General features: G+C 36.4%; 1 protein-coding gene across 1 annotated transcript in view; it reads right to left on the minus strand.

The window, feature by feature from the left end:
* TRDN (triadin) overlaps positions 1-10,891 on the minus strand; it is a 222,549-nt gene extending 211,658 nt beyond the window's left edge. The window contains exon 1 of the mRNA XM_041469826.1: positions 10,437-10,891. Coding sequence (XP_041325760.1) covers positions 10,437-10,458 — 22 coding nt within the window. The 5' untranslated portion in view covers positions 10,459-10,891. The remainder of the gene's footprint in view (positions 1-10,436) is intronic.
* Between the last annotated feature and the right edge of the window lie 6,513 nt (positions 10,892-17,404).

Consider the following 17,404-nt stretch of genomic DNA (forward strand, 5'->3'; position numbering starts at 1 on the left):
AGTTGTTTACAGAAAGTGTGTGAGAAAGTTTGATACAAGAATGCAAACATCAGAAGGCTTAGAAAATCTTAAAAAATCAGGGCAACATCTCATAGGTCCTGAAGTCTACCACATGTGGTGATCTCCAGGAGAATGAAGAGTGCAGTAATCACTTTTCTTCTTTGTGTTACTCATGTAAAAACCCAGTCATGGAGCAGAAAACATAAAGCATGATTTAGATATCAGAACAGCACAAGTAAGCATTAAAAATATTCTCCAGAATTTAATCACAGAATCACAGAATCATTTAGGGTTAAGATCTCTGAGATCATCGAGTTCAAACTTTCTGATCACCGCCTTGTCAACTAGACCATGGCACTAGTTGCCATGTCCAGTTTTTTCTTTAACACCTCCAGGGTGACTCCACACCTCCCTGGGCAGTCCATTCCAAAGTATTACAATCTTTTCCATGCAGAAATTCTTCTGAAGTCCAGCTTGTACCTCCCCTGGTTCAGCTAGAGCCTATCTCCTCTTGTCCTGTGACTTGTTGCCTGGGAGAAGAAGCTGAACCCCATCTCACTGCAACCTCCTTTCAGGAAGAGAGAGTAAAGGTCTCCCCAGAACCTCATTTTCTCCAGGCAAGGGAGGGTGCTTTTGGATAGTTGTGTAGTTTAATATTCACTTTAGTAGCACATTTAATCTTAAAATAATTGCCCAAAATATTTTATTCCATAAAATATTAAGGAAATCTAAGAATCTTTAAATTATTTTAGGATTCTAGTGTAGAGACTCTCTAGCTACATAAAGCCATTAGACCAAAGTAGCCCTGACCTAAGCACTACCACAGGGGAAAAAAATTATATCCAGTGCCACATTATAGTCCTGACAGCCTCCACAGATGTGCCATTATTTCTGATCTCTACTTAGAATGACATACTGAAGAGTGAATAGCAACAATGTTGTAAAAGTTAGTTTTACAACTGACTAACTTTCCCATTTGTGAAACTGCCCTTAGCATTCACAGTATGAAATGCATTTGCCTATCCTGATTGATGAATTAAACAATGGAAAATATATGCTGATAATAAATTTTCTACTAATTATTTTCTAAGACAAAATCCTAGTTTGCATCACTGTTTTCTCTGTATAGTTAAAATTATCTTAATTCATTAACTCAGGCAAAATTGCTGATTCCCCTTCCCAATGCACTAATGTCTACATATGCACACTTTTATTCACATTTAATTTTAATTTCAAATGTATGCTGAAACCTCATCAATATTTGTAGCTAACCTTGCCAAGATTTCCCGAAATTGTGTTCTCATATATCTGTAGCTCTTTTCCACATAATTTCCAAAGTTCCTTTCTTTCTAGAGTATTGTTGACCCAGCAAAATTTCCTTTGTGATTATTCTTACATGAGCTTTGTATAAAGAAAACAACACATCCCTGGACACTTCTGGTTCAATAGGAACTTGCAGGCAAAATACAATCAAGTTGTATTACAAAATCTATGGATATCTCCCCTGTGATAAATGAAAGGAATAGGCATGAAGCTGTGTCTCTGAGCAGAGGGATACACTGCACATATGTCTGGAAGGGGAAGAAGGGAAGGGAGTAAGTTGGGAGAGTTTTCACTTCTACTGATCTGGAAATTCATCACTTCATCTGGTTTGCTAACAGCAGAGTAGAGCCCTACATTCTCCAGAGCATTTCACGTGTCTTCTATGTAATCAATTAATTCAAAATCACAATGTTAGAACAAGAGATGCATTTTAGGATAAATATATCTCACATGGATTAATTCTGCTTAAGCATCTGATAATACGGTGGTTTTTCTTTTTTTTTTTTCTGCAAAAAGAAAAACTTTGTATTTAGTTTTAAGTTGTCATGCCTCTTACTAAGGTTAAAATTTCATCAAGCATATTTACTAGTTAAAAAAAAAAAGCAAAGGTTCTTGTGCCCTTCCATTTTTGAATCAGCAAAAAAATTGTTTTCTCAGAATTCACTTTCTATTGGAAAATAACATCTTCATGGACTTAATAATATTTGAGATAAATTTAGAGTAAATAATAGTGTTTCTGCCCCAACTCATAGGATGCAGTCAGCCTTCTAGTCATGGAGAGGTCCCAGAGAGGCAAGGTTCACATTCAACATCTACCGCAGATCTTTTGCTATAATAGTGTTATACTAACACTCCTGGTTAAAAAAAAAAAAAAAGGAAACAACTAAAAAAATCCCCAACAAACCAAATCAACAGTAAATATATAAAAGGGTCAGTCTAACTGTCTAACTTTGGATGCCTCCCTGGAAAATGCTCACATTTTCTACTCCTGTCATGAATGGTGAGGCAATAAACTTCTAAGAAAAAGAGAGTTTTAATGTTTTCCTTAGAAAAAGCCATTGAAATTAAACTAAATTTTTATGTTGCAGCTACAGTTTAAATCTTGGGATTATGAACTATTCAATGTGTATAACTTGAACTGTACCATTTACATGGGTTGTCACCATTTTGGGGGGTTAAGGTGTATCTTACACCTGATATGTTCATGTACTAATACAGCTGACTTCAGTGAGAGTTGCATGGATAGAACTGAAGTCAAAATTAAGGTCCTACCTGCTACAGGAGGAAAAGGTCAATGCAAAATAAGGACCTTAACATTTGAATAGATGTATTAAATTATGCCTCTAAAAACAGTAAAATAGTTACCAGAAAACTATATTTATGGTAATTGTGTCAATGGTGAATAGCCTCTCAGCAAAGACTGAAACAAGATTTAGCCTTCCTGACATGCACAGAGAACCACAACTTAAATCTACATAATGGAATATAGGAAAAAAATTGAGTTCATTTACATACCAAAGGAGGCTACAAAGGCTTAGATTCATTGTACCTTTGACAATTTGACTCCAGGCAAAGGTACAGAGATACTTTTGAAGTTGCGAGAACATAAGCACATAGAGGGAGTAGCAGGTCTTTACTCATTACATATTTGTAAAGGATTTTTTAAAAACTATCTTTGAAGATACAAAGAGGAGACTTCTCCAGTGAGAAAGTTTTTCTGTGTCTGACATTTAATAGTTTCCTTTCTTATGGTAAATGCCTTTGCATGGCACCAAGCAGAACTTCTAGACTAGATACAAGATCATTCTGTGCTCTCAGGCTTATTCTAAAAGAAGGTCAAATCTGCCCCTGGACTCAAGTGAGGCTTATTGAAGACTTAAAGCCACAGCTTTTTCATTCTGATTTGTAAGGATAAAGCTCCGCACTGACTATGATTTTGAGCAACTGAACTGAATTGAGTGAAAGTATAACATAGGTAAGTTTTAGCATATGAACTATTTGGGATAAAAAAAAAAATTAGGTATCTCCTATGTTTTTTTTTCTCTTTAGCCTCCTCTACACTGCATGACCTGTTTTGTTAGCTCATCTGTTTACTCAAAATATAATGAGTCTAAAGAATAATGCAGCTGCTGGATAGTGTGCTTTATTATGTTTGTCTCATTATGTTTTGCATTTAGAGTAGGGGGACAAAAAAGCATCAGAGGCTACGAAGAAAAGAATGGAACATGGGACAAAATAAGATCTGTCAGCAGTGTCCTCTGGTATTTCTGCTACCTATTGGTGCCACTATCTCTACCATTACTCAAAGATTTGGTAGCCATGTACTTACTTCACTATTCCCTAAATAGACTTTCTTACATAAATCAACTGTGCTGTAGGCACATATTAGGAAAAAAAACCATAGGCTAAATCCTTCTGGTCCCTTTTGACCACATAGAGCTTAAACACACTCCCACTCAGGAATCCAAAGTCTGAATGGCTTGTTCCAATGCAATGGAATCTAAAGTCTGAATGGTTTGTTCCATATATAGTATGTCTTGCACTGAAGCAAGACATACTACATAAAGGTACAGTGGTACAATTAAAATATTAAATATTTTTAAAAAATGTTTGAAGCTGACAAGAGAACTTGATAGTGGGATCATATGGATAATAAGCACTGCTGGCTGTCCATAGATTTAAGCTAAGTGTTTATATGCAGTGACTTTATATCTTACTTCTCGCTTATCGACTTCATGTACAGTATGACCAGTCTGATCTGTCAACGTAAAGCAGCAAGGATATGAAGCCTGCCTGTCTCTGCAAGTTCTCTTTGACCTCACCTTTGGTTTGCTTTTAAATCAGTAAAAATCTGTGCTCCTGTTTTACACCTCTCTGAAGACATTTCAGTATTACTCTCAGCAATCCTCCTCTTTAAGACCCACTAAAATGAGGCTGGAGTGGGGGAATATAGGCAGGGAACATAATTGCTGATGCTTTCTGAATGATAAACTAAAGTTTTCTATAAACGTAATTTTAAAAAACACCTTTTAAAATTAAAAATGAATTTAAGAAAACCCTGTGCTAAGGACCACACTTACACAATACTACAATTTTCCATTATTGTTTATAGAAATCACACTTATTTAAACAACAACAACAACCAAAAAAAAAAAAAATCTATGATCAAGCCATTACAGTTGTAAAAAGTGTTAAAGAAATCACTGAATTGTTGGAAATCACTGGCTAAGCGGATGCAGTCAAATTAGGGCAGCCTTTTCTTGAGAGTATAGCCTGTTTGCAAATGCAAAGAATCCATTCCTAATTTCAATTTATTTTAATATTTGTACTCAATTATTATCTTATTTATATCAAGGACTAATGAGGATCTAAAAAAAAAAAGTAGGTTTTTTCCCTACCCTTTGAATAAACATTACGTGAAAGAAAATGAGCTCTCAGTTATATATTCTTATAAGATGCAGTGGCCAAGAACCTAAATTAGAAATAGCATTATATTTGTTTAATAAATCATTCAACTTATCAAGAGAGCTTATATTTAAAATTGACTTTTTCTATTTAACCTATTTCTATTATCTAAGTATGTAAATATACACATATAAAAATTTTTTAAATGCTGCGTTTGTACTATTTTAATTGAATTAAAATTTCCATCCTAATGAAGATTGACCTAAACCACAAGTAAAAATGAAACCATTATCTAGCAAAAGAGAAATGCACCATTTACCATTCTCCAGCATTAAAAAACAAAACAAAAAAACCCCCCAAAATAATATGAAAAAACCTAACAATCCAGATAAATGACTCCCAAAATATAGAATTTTTTGTTAGACAGATATTTAGGTTATCCTGCTCTCTAAAAGGCACAAATTTAATAAGAAGGGCTGTATTCAGTTGCCATATTAGTCTCTTTTGGGAAAAAGAATGATAGATGACATTTGCAAAAAAACTTGAAAATTGCTATTTTGAAATCCAGGTTTCTTGTTTGTTGATTTAAATCATGATTAAAATCAATGATCTAAAAGTCTTTTCAGTCATTTGGATTTAAAGCAATTCACCCTCTACTACTGTAATACGGTTTACCTGGTAAAATGAATAGTTTGCACTAGTTCAATCTTTTTAAACAGAGAAGAAACCAGTGACTGTCAGCATCAGAAAGGAAAAAGCTTTTCATTTCTGGAAATGGATGAGCTGCTTCAAATGGGGTAACTCTGATTTGTTTCTCTCTCCTCAGTATGTCCTGAACTGAAGCCAGACCTGTATTATGAACAAAACAGTTTCTGCTTTCCAGAACTGAGCAGTAAAAAGAGAATAAATCTACCTCTTACTCAGTATTTATATTGCAGGCAATGGGTGAAAGCTCTCAAAATATTTCTAGACTAGATTTTGTTTCAATGTTTAGGTCTCTGCAACTGTAGGCTGGGATTTCTGAGAATGTAAGTAGTTGCACAGATTTCATTTTTAGGTCAGTGGTAACTGATTTTCCCAATAACTTGAAAACACTAGTAGGATTGTAAAAACATTTCTCATGACATGAGTAACATTAAAACATTAAAATATGCTCCAAATACTTAAGATCACTAGGTTCTTTGTGATCTTTCAAAAAAAAAAAAAAAAAAAAATTCAGACCTACAGTCCAGCTGTTTGCCCACAACAGGAGCTAACTGTACACACACAGTTTTAGCCTGTCATGTACTAACACGATGCATTAGCTTGGCCCTCTGGTTTATAGGTTTTCACTCTTCCTGCTGTCCAGAGCTAAGCCCCTGACTGCTTTATAGGGTTTCAGTCTTTGTGCTGTCCAGAGCTAAGCTCCTGACTCTCTAAGGAATTACCTAAGGTAATGGATTGTGTGTAAGTGTTGCCCTGTACCAACTCAAGGTGTATAAATACTGTATTGGCTTTGAGTAAAGTTGTCTGCAAATTCCTAAACCTAAAAGTCAAGCTAACAAATCCGGCCTCATGCTTGCCTCAACAGGCCCTGTATGAGAAAACACCAAGGCTGAAGCCAAACCAGCACAGTTGCACAGGCCCACAGTCACAGGGGACTATAATTTTTAAGGAATTTCAGTAAGAATTTGGAGCTTTTGTTCCCCACAAAGACTTTTTCACATGCAGACCTGGGTTTTAGGACTTGTTTTTTTTTACTTTGGGTAATTAGGCTGCTGATTTTACCTGGTTGTTCTAAACAAGAACAGACAGATTCCTTCAACAAATCATAGCTAAAATTGTTGTATTTTCCTTACTCTGCTGTAATAGGTTATACTATCTTCATCCTCATCAACATTGAAAGGCAGAAAAAGAAGACAACTTTTCGTTTTGAAAATTTGCTAAATGCAAATAGATTCTGTATAAACATCCTAGCTCCAAGCATAAACAGCAGTAAGAAAGGAGGGTAAGAAACATCTCTTATGACTTTAGTCATCAAAATGAGTCATCTAATCCAATTTATTCATCTAGGCCCCTCTTGCAGTCAGCACAACTGGCACATCCAGCAGCAGCACATGAATTACCATGAGAAGTAGCTATCTGCCTCTTGCTTCTAGTGTGCCTTCATTAAACATTTTGCCAATTGAATACCTCTGTTAGCTTCTGACCACCACACTCATGAGATAATTGGGATTTTACCCTCTGGCTCTTGTGTGTTATTTCTCATATATTAGTAGTTTCGTGTCTGTTAATCTTCAAGTATACACATCTTTTTGCCTTTTGAAATGGTTTACATCTTAAAACTTTTCATAGTTATCCAATAGCCTGAGAAAAGGGCTGAAATGCAGAAGCTAATTTTGATTTTGTCACTGACAAGCTGTGTGTAGCCTTGGGGCTAGCCTGCCTCCTTGCAGCCTGTTCCCAGACAGAGGAAATATGTAGTTGCACAGCACTCAGCCACAAAATAAGGACCAAACTGTGACTCATTGTCACATTTCTATTTGACTCCTGCTTCTCTCTTGCTCCACTGGGGAAATAAGTTGTGGCAGACAAACAGTTGGCACAGAAACCTTGTCTTTCTCCTCTCCTCACCTTCCTGGATTAGATCAGTGCACAGTCTCCAGAGCATTGCAGCAAGCAGAGCTGCATCTCTGTTCATTCTTCCCTGTGTGGGAGGATGAAGTGTCAGGGGATGCCCATCAACCTTGCACTGTGACCTGCAGGAGATTGGACTAGAAAGAACCGGCTATAGGACTGGTGCTGGAGCTGTTGTGCACATACAGATTAAGCTGTACATTGACAGGAGCCATTTCTCAGAGGTGTCAGCCTTTTTCTCTTCGTGTTTCAGTGGTGGCAGCTTCAGCTACATCTGCCACTGAATTCAGTCCAATCCCTATGTTCATAGACACAGTGGAGTAGCATAGTTGGAGACCCATGGCTTTTTAGACAAATTCTTAAGTGGACCCGAGGAAAGATCCTGGCTGCTACAAGAATACTCAGCAATTGCTTAAATGTAATAATAACAAGAGCAATAATTAGTATTCATTGCAATAATATGACTAATACTAATAATAATGTTAGATCCTGAGAGTATTGCAAAGACAGAGTACTTAGTCTCTGTGCTGACTCTTTGTACTTTTTAAAATACAATTTTAAGGACTTCCACTTTTTAATAGTACGTTTCTGTGATCCCAATGACATGTAATATGAGAATGCTGAAGATAATCCTTTGGAATCTTCTCCTAAATACTTGACAGCTAGAGACATAGGTCCTGCCAGCTTTCTAAGGACATTTATGAATTGCTGTCTTCAGGGATCTCACTTTGTCTTTCACAGTGTACATTTCACCAGTATTTCCACAACTAACAATTTGTAGCTGTGTAAAAGAATAAGTAACAGATGTGGGTTTTGGTGCAAGTAGACAGTGCAGGGTAATGGCTTATTGGCTCCACATTTAAGTTACTAAATCTCACTGTCATTGTCATGTGTTGACCTGAAAGCGCTCCCCATTGCCTCTGTTCATCTCTGAATAGATCCTTGTCCTGATACAGTCTGTCAGAAAGAGAACCCTGAGATGTGCACCAGCACCCCCTGCCAGGCTTGGGCTAAATCTCTAAACAGCAACCACACTGTCCGTGGCAGTGCCTGCACGGCTGTTGTACCCTGCTCTCTGATGTGTCAGCATGGTACCCCAAAGGCAGGCAGCCCAGGAGTCTGGCTCTGTGACTGACAGTGGAAAAAAGAGTTATAAATACCTATTGCAAGGAGCAAGTGGTTTAGTCCTAGCAAAGTCATGAAGAGCCCAGCAAATCATGGGCTGGGAGGTGGTATGGAAAACAAAATAAATTGTGTGAAGTAACAGGTAGTTGAATAGCTTTTTGTTTATCCAAACTATGTGTTGCTGAAGTTTATATCTAAACTTTCAGGTTGTGAGAGCCGGTACTAGCCCTAGAGGAAAACAGACTGCAGTGAAACATTAGCTCCAGGCTGAATTGTTACTTTTTGCCATAAATAAAATTTCCATCTTGTGGATACAGTGTTTAAAAATCAGTCAATCACCACAAGTGCATTCCAAGTACATGGAAAAAAAAAAAAAAAACCAAACCAAAAACTAAGCCAAACATAACTAAACTAACTAATTATACAGTTTATTTCCCTGTCATGTGGAAGGTCAGCTTACTGGGGAGCTGATGCCCCTTATCATCTAAGTCTATGCTTTGTACAAAAAGCCCCACAGAAGACATACATTGTAAAAACACTCCTGTAAAAACAATATACCAACAAAATAAAAAAAAAATCAGACTCTATTTTCTTTCATTCAATGGTCTTTTGTTTCATTCTAGAGTCTTTAATTTTCTGTCTTTAATAAGCTAAATGATTGAAGAGTCAGACTGGTTGTAAAGGCTTATATTTTTTGCCATTAATTTTGGACCAAAAATCTCGATAATTTGGCTATTTCACCAATTTGCCTCATAACAGCTAGAAAATAACCAATGTTTCCAACAAACATTGTTAAGAATATCTAAATACACCAGTGTTAGTATTTGGGTTAGGGCTGTCAGGCTGAGCCACCTGTTTTGGCAGTATTTGCTGCCAGAAGTAAATTATAGATCAGTCCAACTGCTGATTAAAAAATCACATTGCCTCCCTGACTTGGCTAACCAGATATCAAGCAGGATTGTACTACTTGACACAGTCCTAACATCAGCCCTTAAGAAGGAACAGGATCACTTTCTAATAGCACTTAATGCAGATCCTTTTACAGGTATGAACAATAAAAAATGGAAGATGAAAACTACATCTTTCATGCACTGAAAGAAAAAAGTAACTCTCGGAAGACTGTTTAAAAGCACTTTTTTCTATTTTTGTCATTATTACATTTTTGTCATTATTAAATTCAGATAAACAGTGGAAAAAAAGTTGGAGTGAAATTCAACTAAAATATTCAATATTAAAGAGGGTTGCATTTTAAATATATCCCCCCTTCTGACTTCAGCTGTTAAAATATTGTTAAGCATCTAAAATGTTATTTAAATATGAATGGTCAGGAAACATTAAAGGACATGAAACATTCGCATTTTAGAATATGTATTTATTGGTTAATACAATTGCCTTTCATTTTTGCAGGATGACATCTGGCATATTTATTTCAGCACAATTTTCACTGACTCCCTTGGAAGTCTACCTAAACAAGGATAGAAGAGGGATTTTTACCTTTTACCCTTCAGTAACTTCATCTACAGTTCAAAAATACTCCATGCTCCCTATGGAAAAATCAGGGCAAACAAGCTATTCTGACTCTGGTAAATCTCTTATTATAAGGGACTACCAAAGCTTTTTTTCTGAGCAAAAGCTTGAGAATAGAACCCTACATTCCCTGTTTGTATCACTCTAATGGGGCTGCCTAAATAATGGTGTTCTGCAAATGAAACTAAGGATATTTTTAGAGGTGTACAGAGAACTTGCTTCAGTAACTGGTAAAAACTCAGTAAACAAGAGTGAAAAAGTAAAAGAGAAAAGAAAAAAACAGGAAAGAAAAATAGAAATGAATGCAGAAAACAAAATTAAATGATCCTGGAGTGAAAACATTTGCTAAGAGCAACATATCATTTTGACATGCCAGTTCACTTATACTATTAAAGCACATATCATTTTTAGTTAATTATATTTGAAAAGAGTTACTGTACCTTCTGCTGTTATCTCGGCCATGATGATGGTAAGAGATACTCTGTTTAAAAGGTCAAGATTTACTGTGGCAGCTTAGATAGTGCTTCTGGGTTGCTTACTCTCACAGGACTTGCAGAATGAGAAGGAGGGAGGTCCTCTGCTTTTTCTAATTGTGTTCCTTCTTCTTTTATGCTCCCTGAAATGTCTGTTTCCTCTGCAGACCTGGCCTTCCAGAACAACCCAAGGCCTTCCAGAGGCAACACTTAAAGCTCAGTCTAAAGTATCAGCTTCTAACAAAAATAGCCATGCCTCAGAGTGAACCTTCAGCTCATTTGTCTAATATCCTCAGAACCGTGCACACCAGAAATAAAATGTAAAAAACCAGCTTTAACAGCTTTAAACAAGATAGGAACAGGAATTCATGGAGAGGCAAAAAAAATCAAAAGAACTGGGAAAGAACTGTTCAACGCTCCTACAGCCTTGCTAGCATAATTGCAGTTCTTTGGGGGGTATGTCAGGAAACATGAAATATAGAGTTCAAAGTAACCTTATCCATCCCAGTACAACTTTATTCTTAGCACACTCAGCGCTTAGCACATTCTTCCTGGCCTTATATGGCTTGGGGAGGGTCCTGTGAAGCTCACCACTGACTAAGGGGGAGGGTAAATTTAGGTGATTTTCTCCACTTCGACTTTTAGTTGCAGTTCAGAACCAAATAAGACACCAATTTGAACCAATAAAATTGGCTTGGATTTTTTTTTTTTTTTTGCTCTTTTCTGATTTGCTGCAATTATCACATATACCTCTGAAGTTCATCTAAGTATTACAAAACACTGCTAAAAATTTTAATAATAATATTTTATATAGTCTAGATACATGAAGGCAATATGCAAAAATATTAAGTAGACCAGATTTGTTTTTCTGGGCCTGATTCACGGAAATATTTAAGTAGCTCAAAAATTCTGTGATTTTTTAAAAAGATTTTATAAAACTGAAAACAAGTAGATTCTTAAAAGCATTTAGAGAAAGTAAAATATTAACAATTCAAATAAGATTAATTATTTTAAAACCTGAGCAATCTTTTCCTTGCCCTTCTTGCAATTCCACAGCTGTAGAATTATGTATGTGGTCAATTGCTTGAAAATGAAATTAGCAGAAAAGTGCCCTCAAGCCAGCATACCTTTACGTAAATGTCATCAACACATGAAACCAGAAACCATCTTAAACAGCTTTTGCTAGTGAACCTATAGTCACCTTGTCTCTGCTACATGAGTTGGCATTTGCACTTCTCATCTTCCCCCCAGGAGACACAAGCACCTGGCTCTGTGGCAAAGTGTGGGGAAAGGAATCTATTTATCCAATGCACAAGATGCAGAAGCAAAGGTTCATTGAACAGCAAAATCACCACCAGGGTTTTTTTTCTTCCTTCTACTCTTAACACGCTTCCTACCTCCCACCTGTCTGAAAATGGTAGCTTTATCTAGCCAAATCTTGCAATCAGTGCTTGAGCCCCTTTCTTCTTTAACTCTACTAACTTAATGTTTTGCACTGACAAGTTTTGATTACTTGAGCTAAATATTCAGTGTTTTTCTGATCATCCCTCAAACCCTCTGTTTGCTGCTTTAGCCTGTTCTTCAGCAGATCCTCCTTACCAAGGCTGATAAAGAGATTTTGTGTAAAACCATATTTCTTAAAAAATACTCTTTCATGAGTACCAGAATGGTCTGAGGAGTCACATTCACATATCAGCAAAACAGCTGCCCACAAAAGGTCAGAGCTTAGTAAAGGATTATACTAAGGCAAATCCCTTGTTCTTCTTAATTATATCTCTTCTGCTGAAGCAGTTCCATTTTATATGAACAGTTAAATATTTGGGGTCACCTATGTTTTGACAGCTTTACTGCTTGCTTGAGATGTGAGATAGATTATCTGAATACCTGAAGCATAGAGCTAATCAATCCTGAGAAGTCAGGATTTTTTTCACTTGTATTCCTATTCAAATTCAATAAAATAGAAGTCTTAGTTTGGGAATGTGGGGAAAGAGATAAATGGTGAAAAAATCATGTCTGAATCTTTTGTTGTTTTATGTAGCAAGATCCTGAGATTGTGAACTATACACAGACATAGGCGTTTGCGTAACTACGTGTGCATGGTTGCCTGTCCCGCACCACTTTACATTGCAGCTCCTACCACCTGCCCTTCTTCCTCCGTGCTTTACTCCTTTGTTACTATTTATGATCACCCACAAAGATGGGCTGTTATTCTGAAATCAAAATATAAGAGCAGAAGAAGTGAGAGAATCCAATTTGAAACAAATTTTCCACAACATCAGCCCAGTGGCCAGAAGGAGAAGTGGTTGGTACCCTCTGCATCCCTTGTATGCACAAAATATTCATTCTGGGAAGCAGGCTAAAGATGACATATGCACCGATATCTTACACATATGTGTCTTTAGGCAAATGTATTGGAAGTTACACAGTTGCTCCCTTTAAGGAGGAAAAAATCAAGGTATCTGGGTGTCATACTTACTAGAGATAATCACAGCTTTCATGAAAATGCACAGAACTAAAATAAAACAAGTTATGTGTATGTGCATATATGTTCAATCTGAAAACCAAACACTGCCAAATGGAAATGATAAAGAATGTCACATTTACTCTTTAGAAGTCTAAGCAACAGAAAATCTGAAAATTTTTTTAGGGCAAGTTAGGAGTTGTTTCAAAGTCAAAAGTTTGGCTCCTTATTCAGTTTAGGAGTTTCTTTTAAACTAATCTGTGAAACTCACAGTATGCAGAAACTGCAAAATTTATACGAATCTTCATGCAACAAAGTAAACATATTTTCCTGACCTAGTTTATATGAAAATTTCATTTTAGTGGGAACATTTTCTGCCTAATCTGACCAGAAATATTCTCTGTAAGATGTCCTTTTTCTCTCCTTGCTCCTCAAACAACATGGAAACTGAAAAATCTAAAACTACTTTAGTTCTTGCAAGTGATATCTAAACCTGGACACACACAAGTTTCCCATAATTTCTTCTGATTATGCCTTGGGCACAATGAGAAAGTCTTCTTGCCTCAAGTTAGCAAGAGATATTCTGCTCCTACTCACAGGGGTTACCTGGTAAATGAACTGTCCTGGGATCAGTTCCAACATTCAGAGGTGAGAAGGGATGGAGGGACATGTAGAAACAGCTACACCCTCACACCAGGTTCCTCAGATACACAAGTCAGTGTTAGAAATGTAAAAAGACAGTTCTCTTTTCTCTGTAGTTGCCTGGACAGGGAAAAAAAGTAACAATACTAGAAAGAGGGATGAAGGATGTACGATATGCTGCTGCTAAAGTCTGCATGTAACCACATGCCTTGATCGCAGATAATGCATATTTCACTTAAAGCTCTAACTGATGGAACAAAGTAAAGCAATTATTTGAGCAACTTTTTAGGAAAATGCGAGGTTTGCTATTTGTCAGATTCTAATGAAAACTCCTGCTTCTTAGTGAAAAGTTTGGTTGTTCATATAATCAAAGTAGGAATATAAAAATATGTTCTGAGATAATTTTTGGGTTGTCTTAATGTTATTATTAAAAAGGGAATTAGGACAAATGCTCACATGGAATTATGAGGTAAAGAGAGGAGAGACTTTGATACTGATATAAGAAAGTATTGGAGAGTTGAACAGTCAGTCAACAGGAAAATGCAGGACAATTGCTCACATGGAATTACGAGGTAAAGAGAGGAGGGACTTTGATACTGATATAAGAAAGTATTGGAGAGTTGAACAGTCAATCAACAGGAAAATGCAGGACAATATTTGAGTTGTCTGCTAGCATGCTACTGATGAATTCTCAGAGTCCAGTTTTACTGAGAATCAAACTATTCAGAAGAAAAGAGTTTTTTATCCCAGTGCATGCTCAGCTGGGTCAAGGAAAGGAAACTTAACTTTAATTCTGATACACCCAGTGATATCCCCAGATCACATGGGAGTATGTTGTTATCAGAAACACCCAGCAATCGACTGATAAGAACTAAATATAGGATGAAAGTATAATGCCAAGGAGAGGGTGAATGGTACTGAATCTAGCGACTAACAAAGACATATGCAGAAGCAAATATAGGATTAGAGTGATGTCTGCCAACTGAGCTTTGATGTGCATATGAAACTTGTTTCCCTTGAAACAGATTTTTACTTTTTCTGCTTTATTTTTGTTTAAGAATACTGTTACTTCTAGATTAGATTTTCATTCAGCTCCACTAGTAATACCATGTTTTCCAGTGTGAATAGGAACACACATTCTGATGCTTTTGAAGTCTTGATCAGTCAAAGATGTAGCTGTGACTTTCTATGGACCATTAGATAAGTCTCAAGTACTTTTTTTCCATGTGTGATTGATATTTCCTAATTAATGGTTGAAAGATTTTTTGAATCAACATGGCAAAAATATTGGCACATTCTGGATATTCTGAAGCATACACAAAATACCAAACAAAGCAAGACCTTGGTATCACATCTGATCTAGGTTAATTCTTGGCACATATATGTTTGTCTCATAAATCAATTTGCACCATTTTTCAGAGAATTGCATACATAGTACCTTTGAACAAGTTTTTATTTAATATGTAGGAGACAGTGAGTTGAACTCAATAGTAGATCTGTCCTACATTTAATGTGAACTACTGACAGACAGATAAGTAGCTCTGTCCCAGTAGGCTGCCTGGTCTGAATGCAAATCAGCCTCTGCCCGGGGACAGCTGACAACCACACTGGGGTCACATCACCTTGGCACTCTGAACTCATTAAAGAACACTTCCAAAGCTACATGATAGAAACACAGCAGGTACAAAAGAAAATATCTATGACACTGACTATTCTGCTTTACTATGGATGACATCACTGTTAGTCGTACTGCAAAACTGCTGAAGTAGCTTCAGTCAAGGTGTGTGAATGAGTATTTTCTAACATCCAAGAAGGCCAATTGATTACAAAACTACTTCCAGGAAACAAGAACATCCTACTTAGTCTTCTTGCAAGCCACCCAAGTAGGCAGTCTATGGCAGGACTAAAGCAACCTTCTAGCTTAGGAGAGTTGGGTGTTTTCAGTGTTCTCTGCTTTAACTATAAAAATTATATTATATTACTATATACAAAAATTATATTATATTACTGTGTTACTTATATAACTTATATTACTATAAGCTAGGTTCAGGGAGGGCACTTATTGCAGCCTTTCAAGGTAGACTGCATTTGGATGACCTTTAGCAGTTCAGTGTAACATGGTTTTCCTTTTCCTTTGATTACTCTATTCTAGTTATTCTTAATGAGTATTGCTTTATTAGCACCTGTGTGGCTTTACTTTCACATCTAGAAAATCACTCAGAAGCTCTTTCACAGACAAGTTCTATGACACTGAAAAAGAAATATCTGGAGCTGACCCTTTTTAAGAAATAATGACAACAAGTATGCTATAATAGTCTTGTTCTTTTTTCTTCTTTCTGTATCCAAGCTTGACCATGGACAGAATATAAAAAGTTGCCAAATGATTATTAGAGATTGGGACTGGCTCTGACACAACATGAATTACCACTGTCAAGTACTGATTGAGAATTGTTCAAATACACCAAAGTTTTTGGTGTTGGGTCAAAAATGTCCTTGCAAAGCAATGTGACTTCAGTTCCCATGACTTTCCTTGAGAACTGGAATTTTCTGAAAAAATTCACTGACTTTTAAAAAAAAATTATTTGAAACCAAGTTTTTATGTTGAAAGAACAAGAAATACCTAGACAAAGAGCAGAATTGCTCCTAAACTTCAAATTTCAAACCCAGCTCCAAATTTCCAGTCATATATTCTAAATTTTCCTCACAACTTAGACTTATGAAAAGTTTCAATAGAAATCTGCATTTAGTGGTTTGTTTTTTTCCTGATATGACCACAGCAAAGCACGTTGCCCAAAACAGATGGAGAGAAAGAAAATTTTAAACAAAGGTCTGATGTGAAAAGACAAAGACAAATAAATGTTTTCATGACAAGCACTTGAGGAAAAAAACACGGAGTAAAACTAAGTATCAAGTATCTCCAGTAATGTGAACCCTTTTTGGGATGCTTTAAACTATATGCTCAGGGTAACCTTCACAACCAAGGGGAAATCTCATCTTCCTTTCCATTTAATAGCTTACTCTTCTGCTTGATATGGCACATTATGCACCACATGCTCTTAGACACTCAGGCTAGACTGGACCTCCCCTAGTCACATTGCCAAAGTATTTACCTTGTAAATAAACCCAGCCAAAGTGTCAGGAGGTCCATCTGGATTTTGGCACTTTCATACTTTTCTGAGAGCTGACACTCAGTATTTGGCACAGTGGATTAAAAGCCATTTTCAGGCACTTTTTGTCCTGGATATCTCTGTGTGCAATACAGCTGCAGGTCTAAGAGGGGTTTTGGTGAGAGTTTGTGTCTCCTGTGTTTTGTGCTTGTTTGGGATTTTTTTTGAACTTCAGGTTTTTCTGCTGTTGCCAGGTCCCTGTTTACCCAGGGACATCAGGACCTGCTTGAGTTATGCCTTTCCACAGATACAATAGATATCAACTCCTGGAAGTAGATAAATAATTTTCTAATGAAATAAAAATCCTGCAGGTGAATTAACTCTCTATGTGCCACAGTCACCCATCCGGCAGTACAGAAACATATGACACAAAATGCTGAAGAAGAAATTGAATCTGTTATTTGTCACAAATGTACAGAGAGGCAGATAGAGAACAAAGGAGAAAAGTATAAAGCACACAAAGTATTTCAGCAATTACCATCTTTAAAAAAGAAATTACATGAAAGAAACCAGATTTATAAAAAAAAGTTTGTTTCTACAACGGCCATAATTTTTCTTTATGCTTCCTCTTTCTTTCTCCTACATTCTAGTCACAGTCTTGGAGAGATCAAAGCTGGAATTGCAGATGAAGAACCCACTTTATTATTATTACTATTATTATTATT

The sequence above is a fragment of the Pyrgilauda ruficollis genome, unplaced genomic scaffold (assembly GCF_017590135.1).
Source record: "Pyrgilauda ruficollis isolate IOZ18807 unplaced genomic scaffold, ASM1759013v1 scaffold24, whole genome shotgun sequence".
Taxonomy (NCBI): domain Eukaryota; kingdom Metazoa; phylum Chordata; class Aves; order Passeriformes; family Passeridae; genus Pyrgilauda; species Pyrgilauda ruficollis.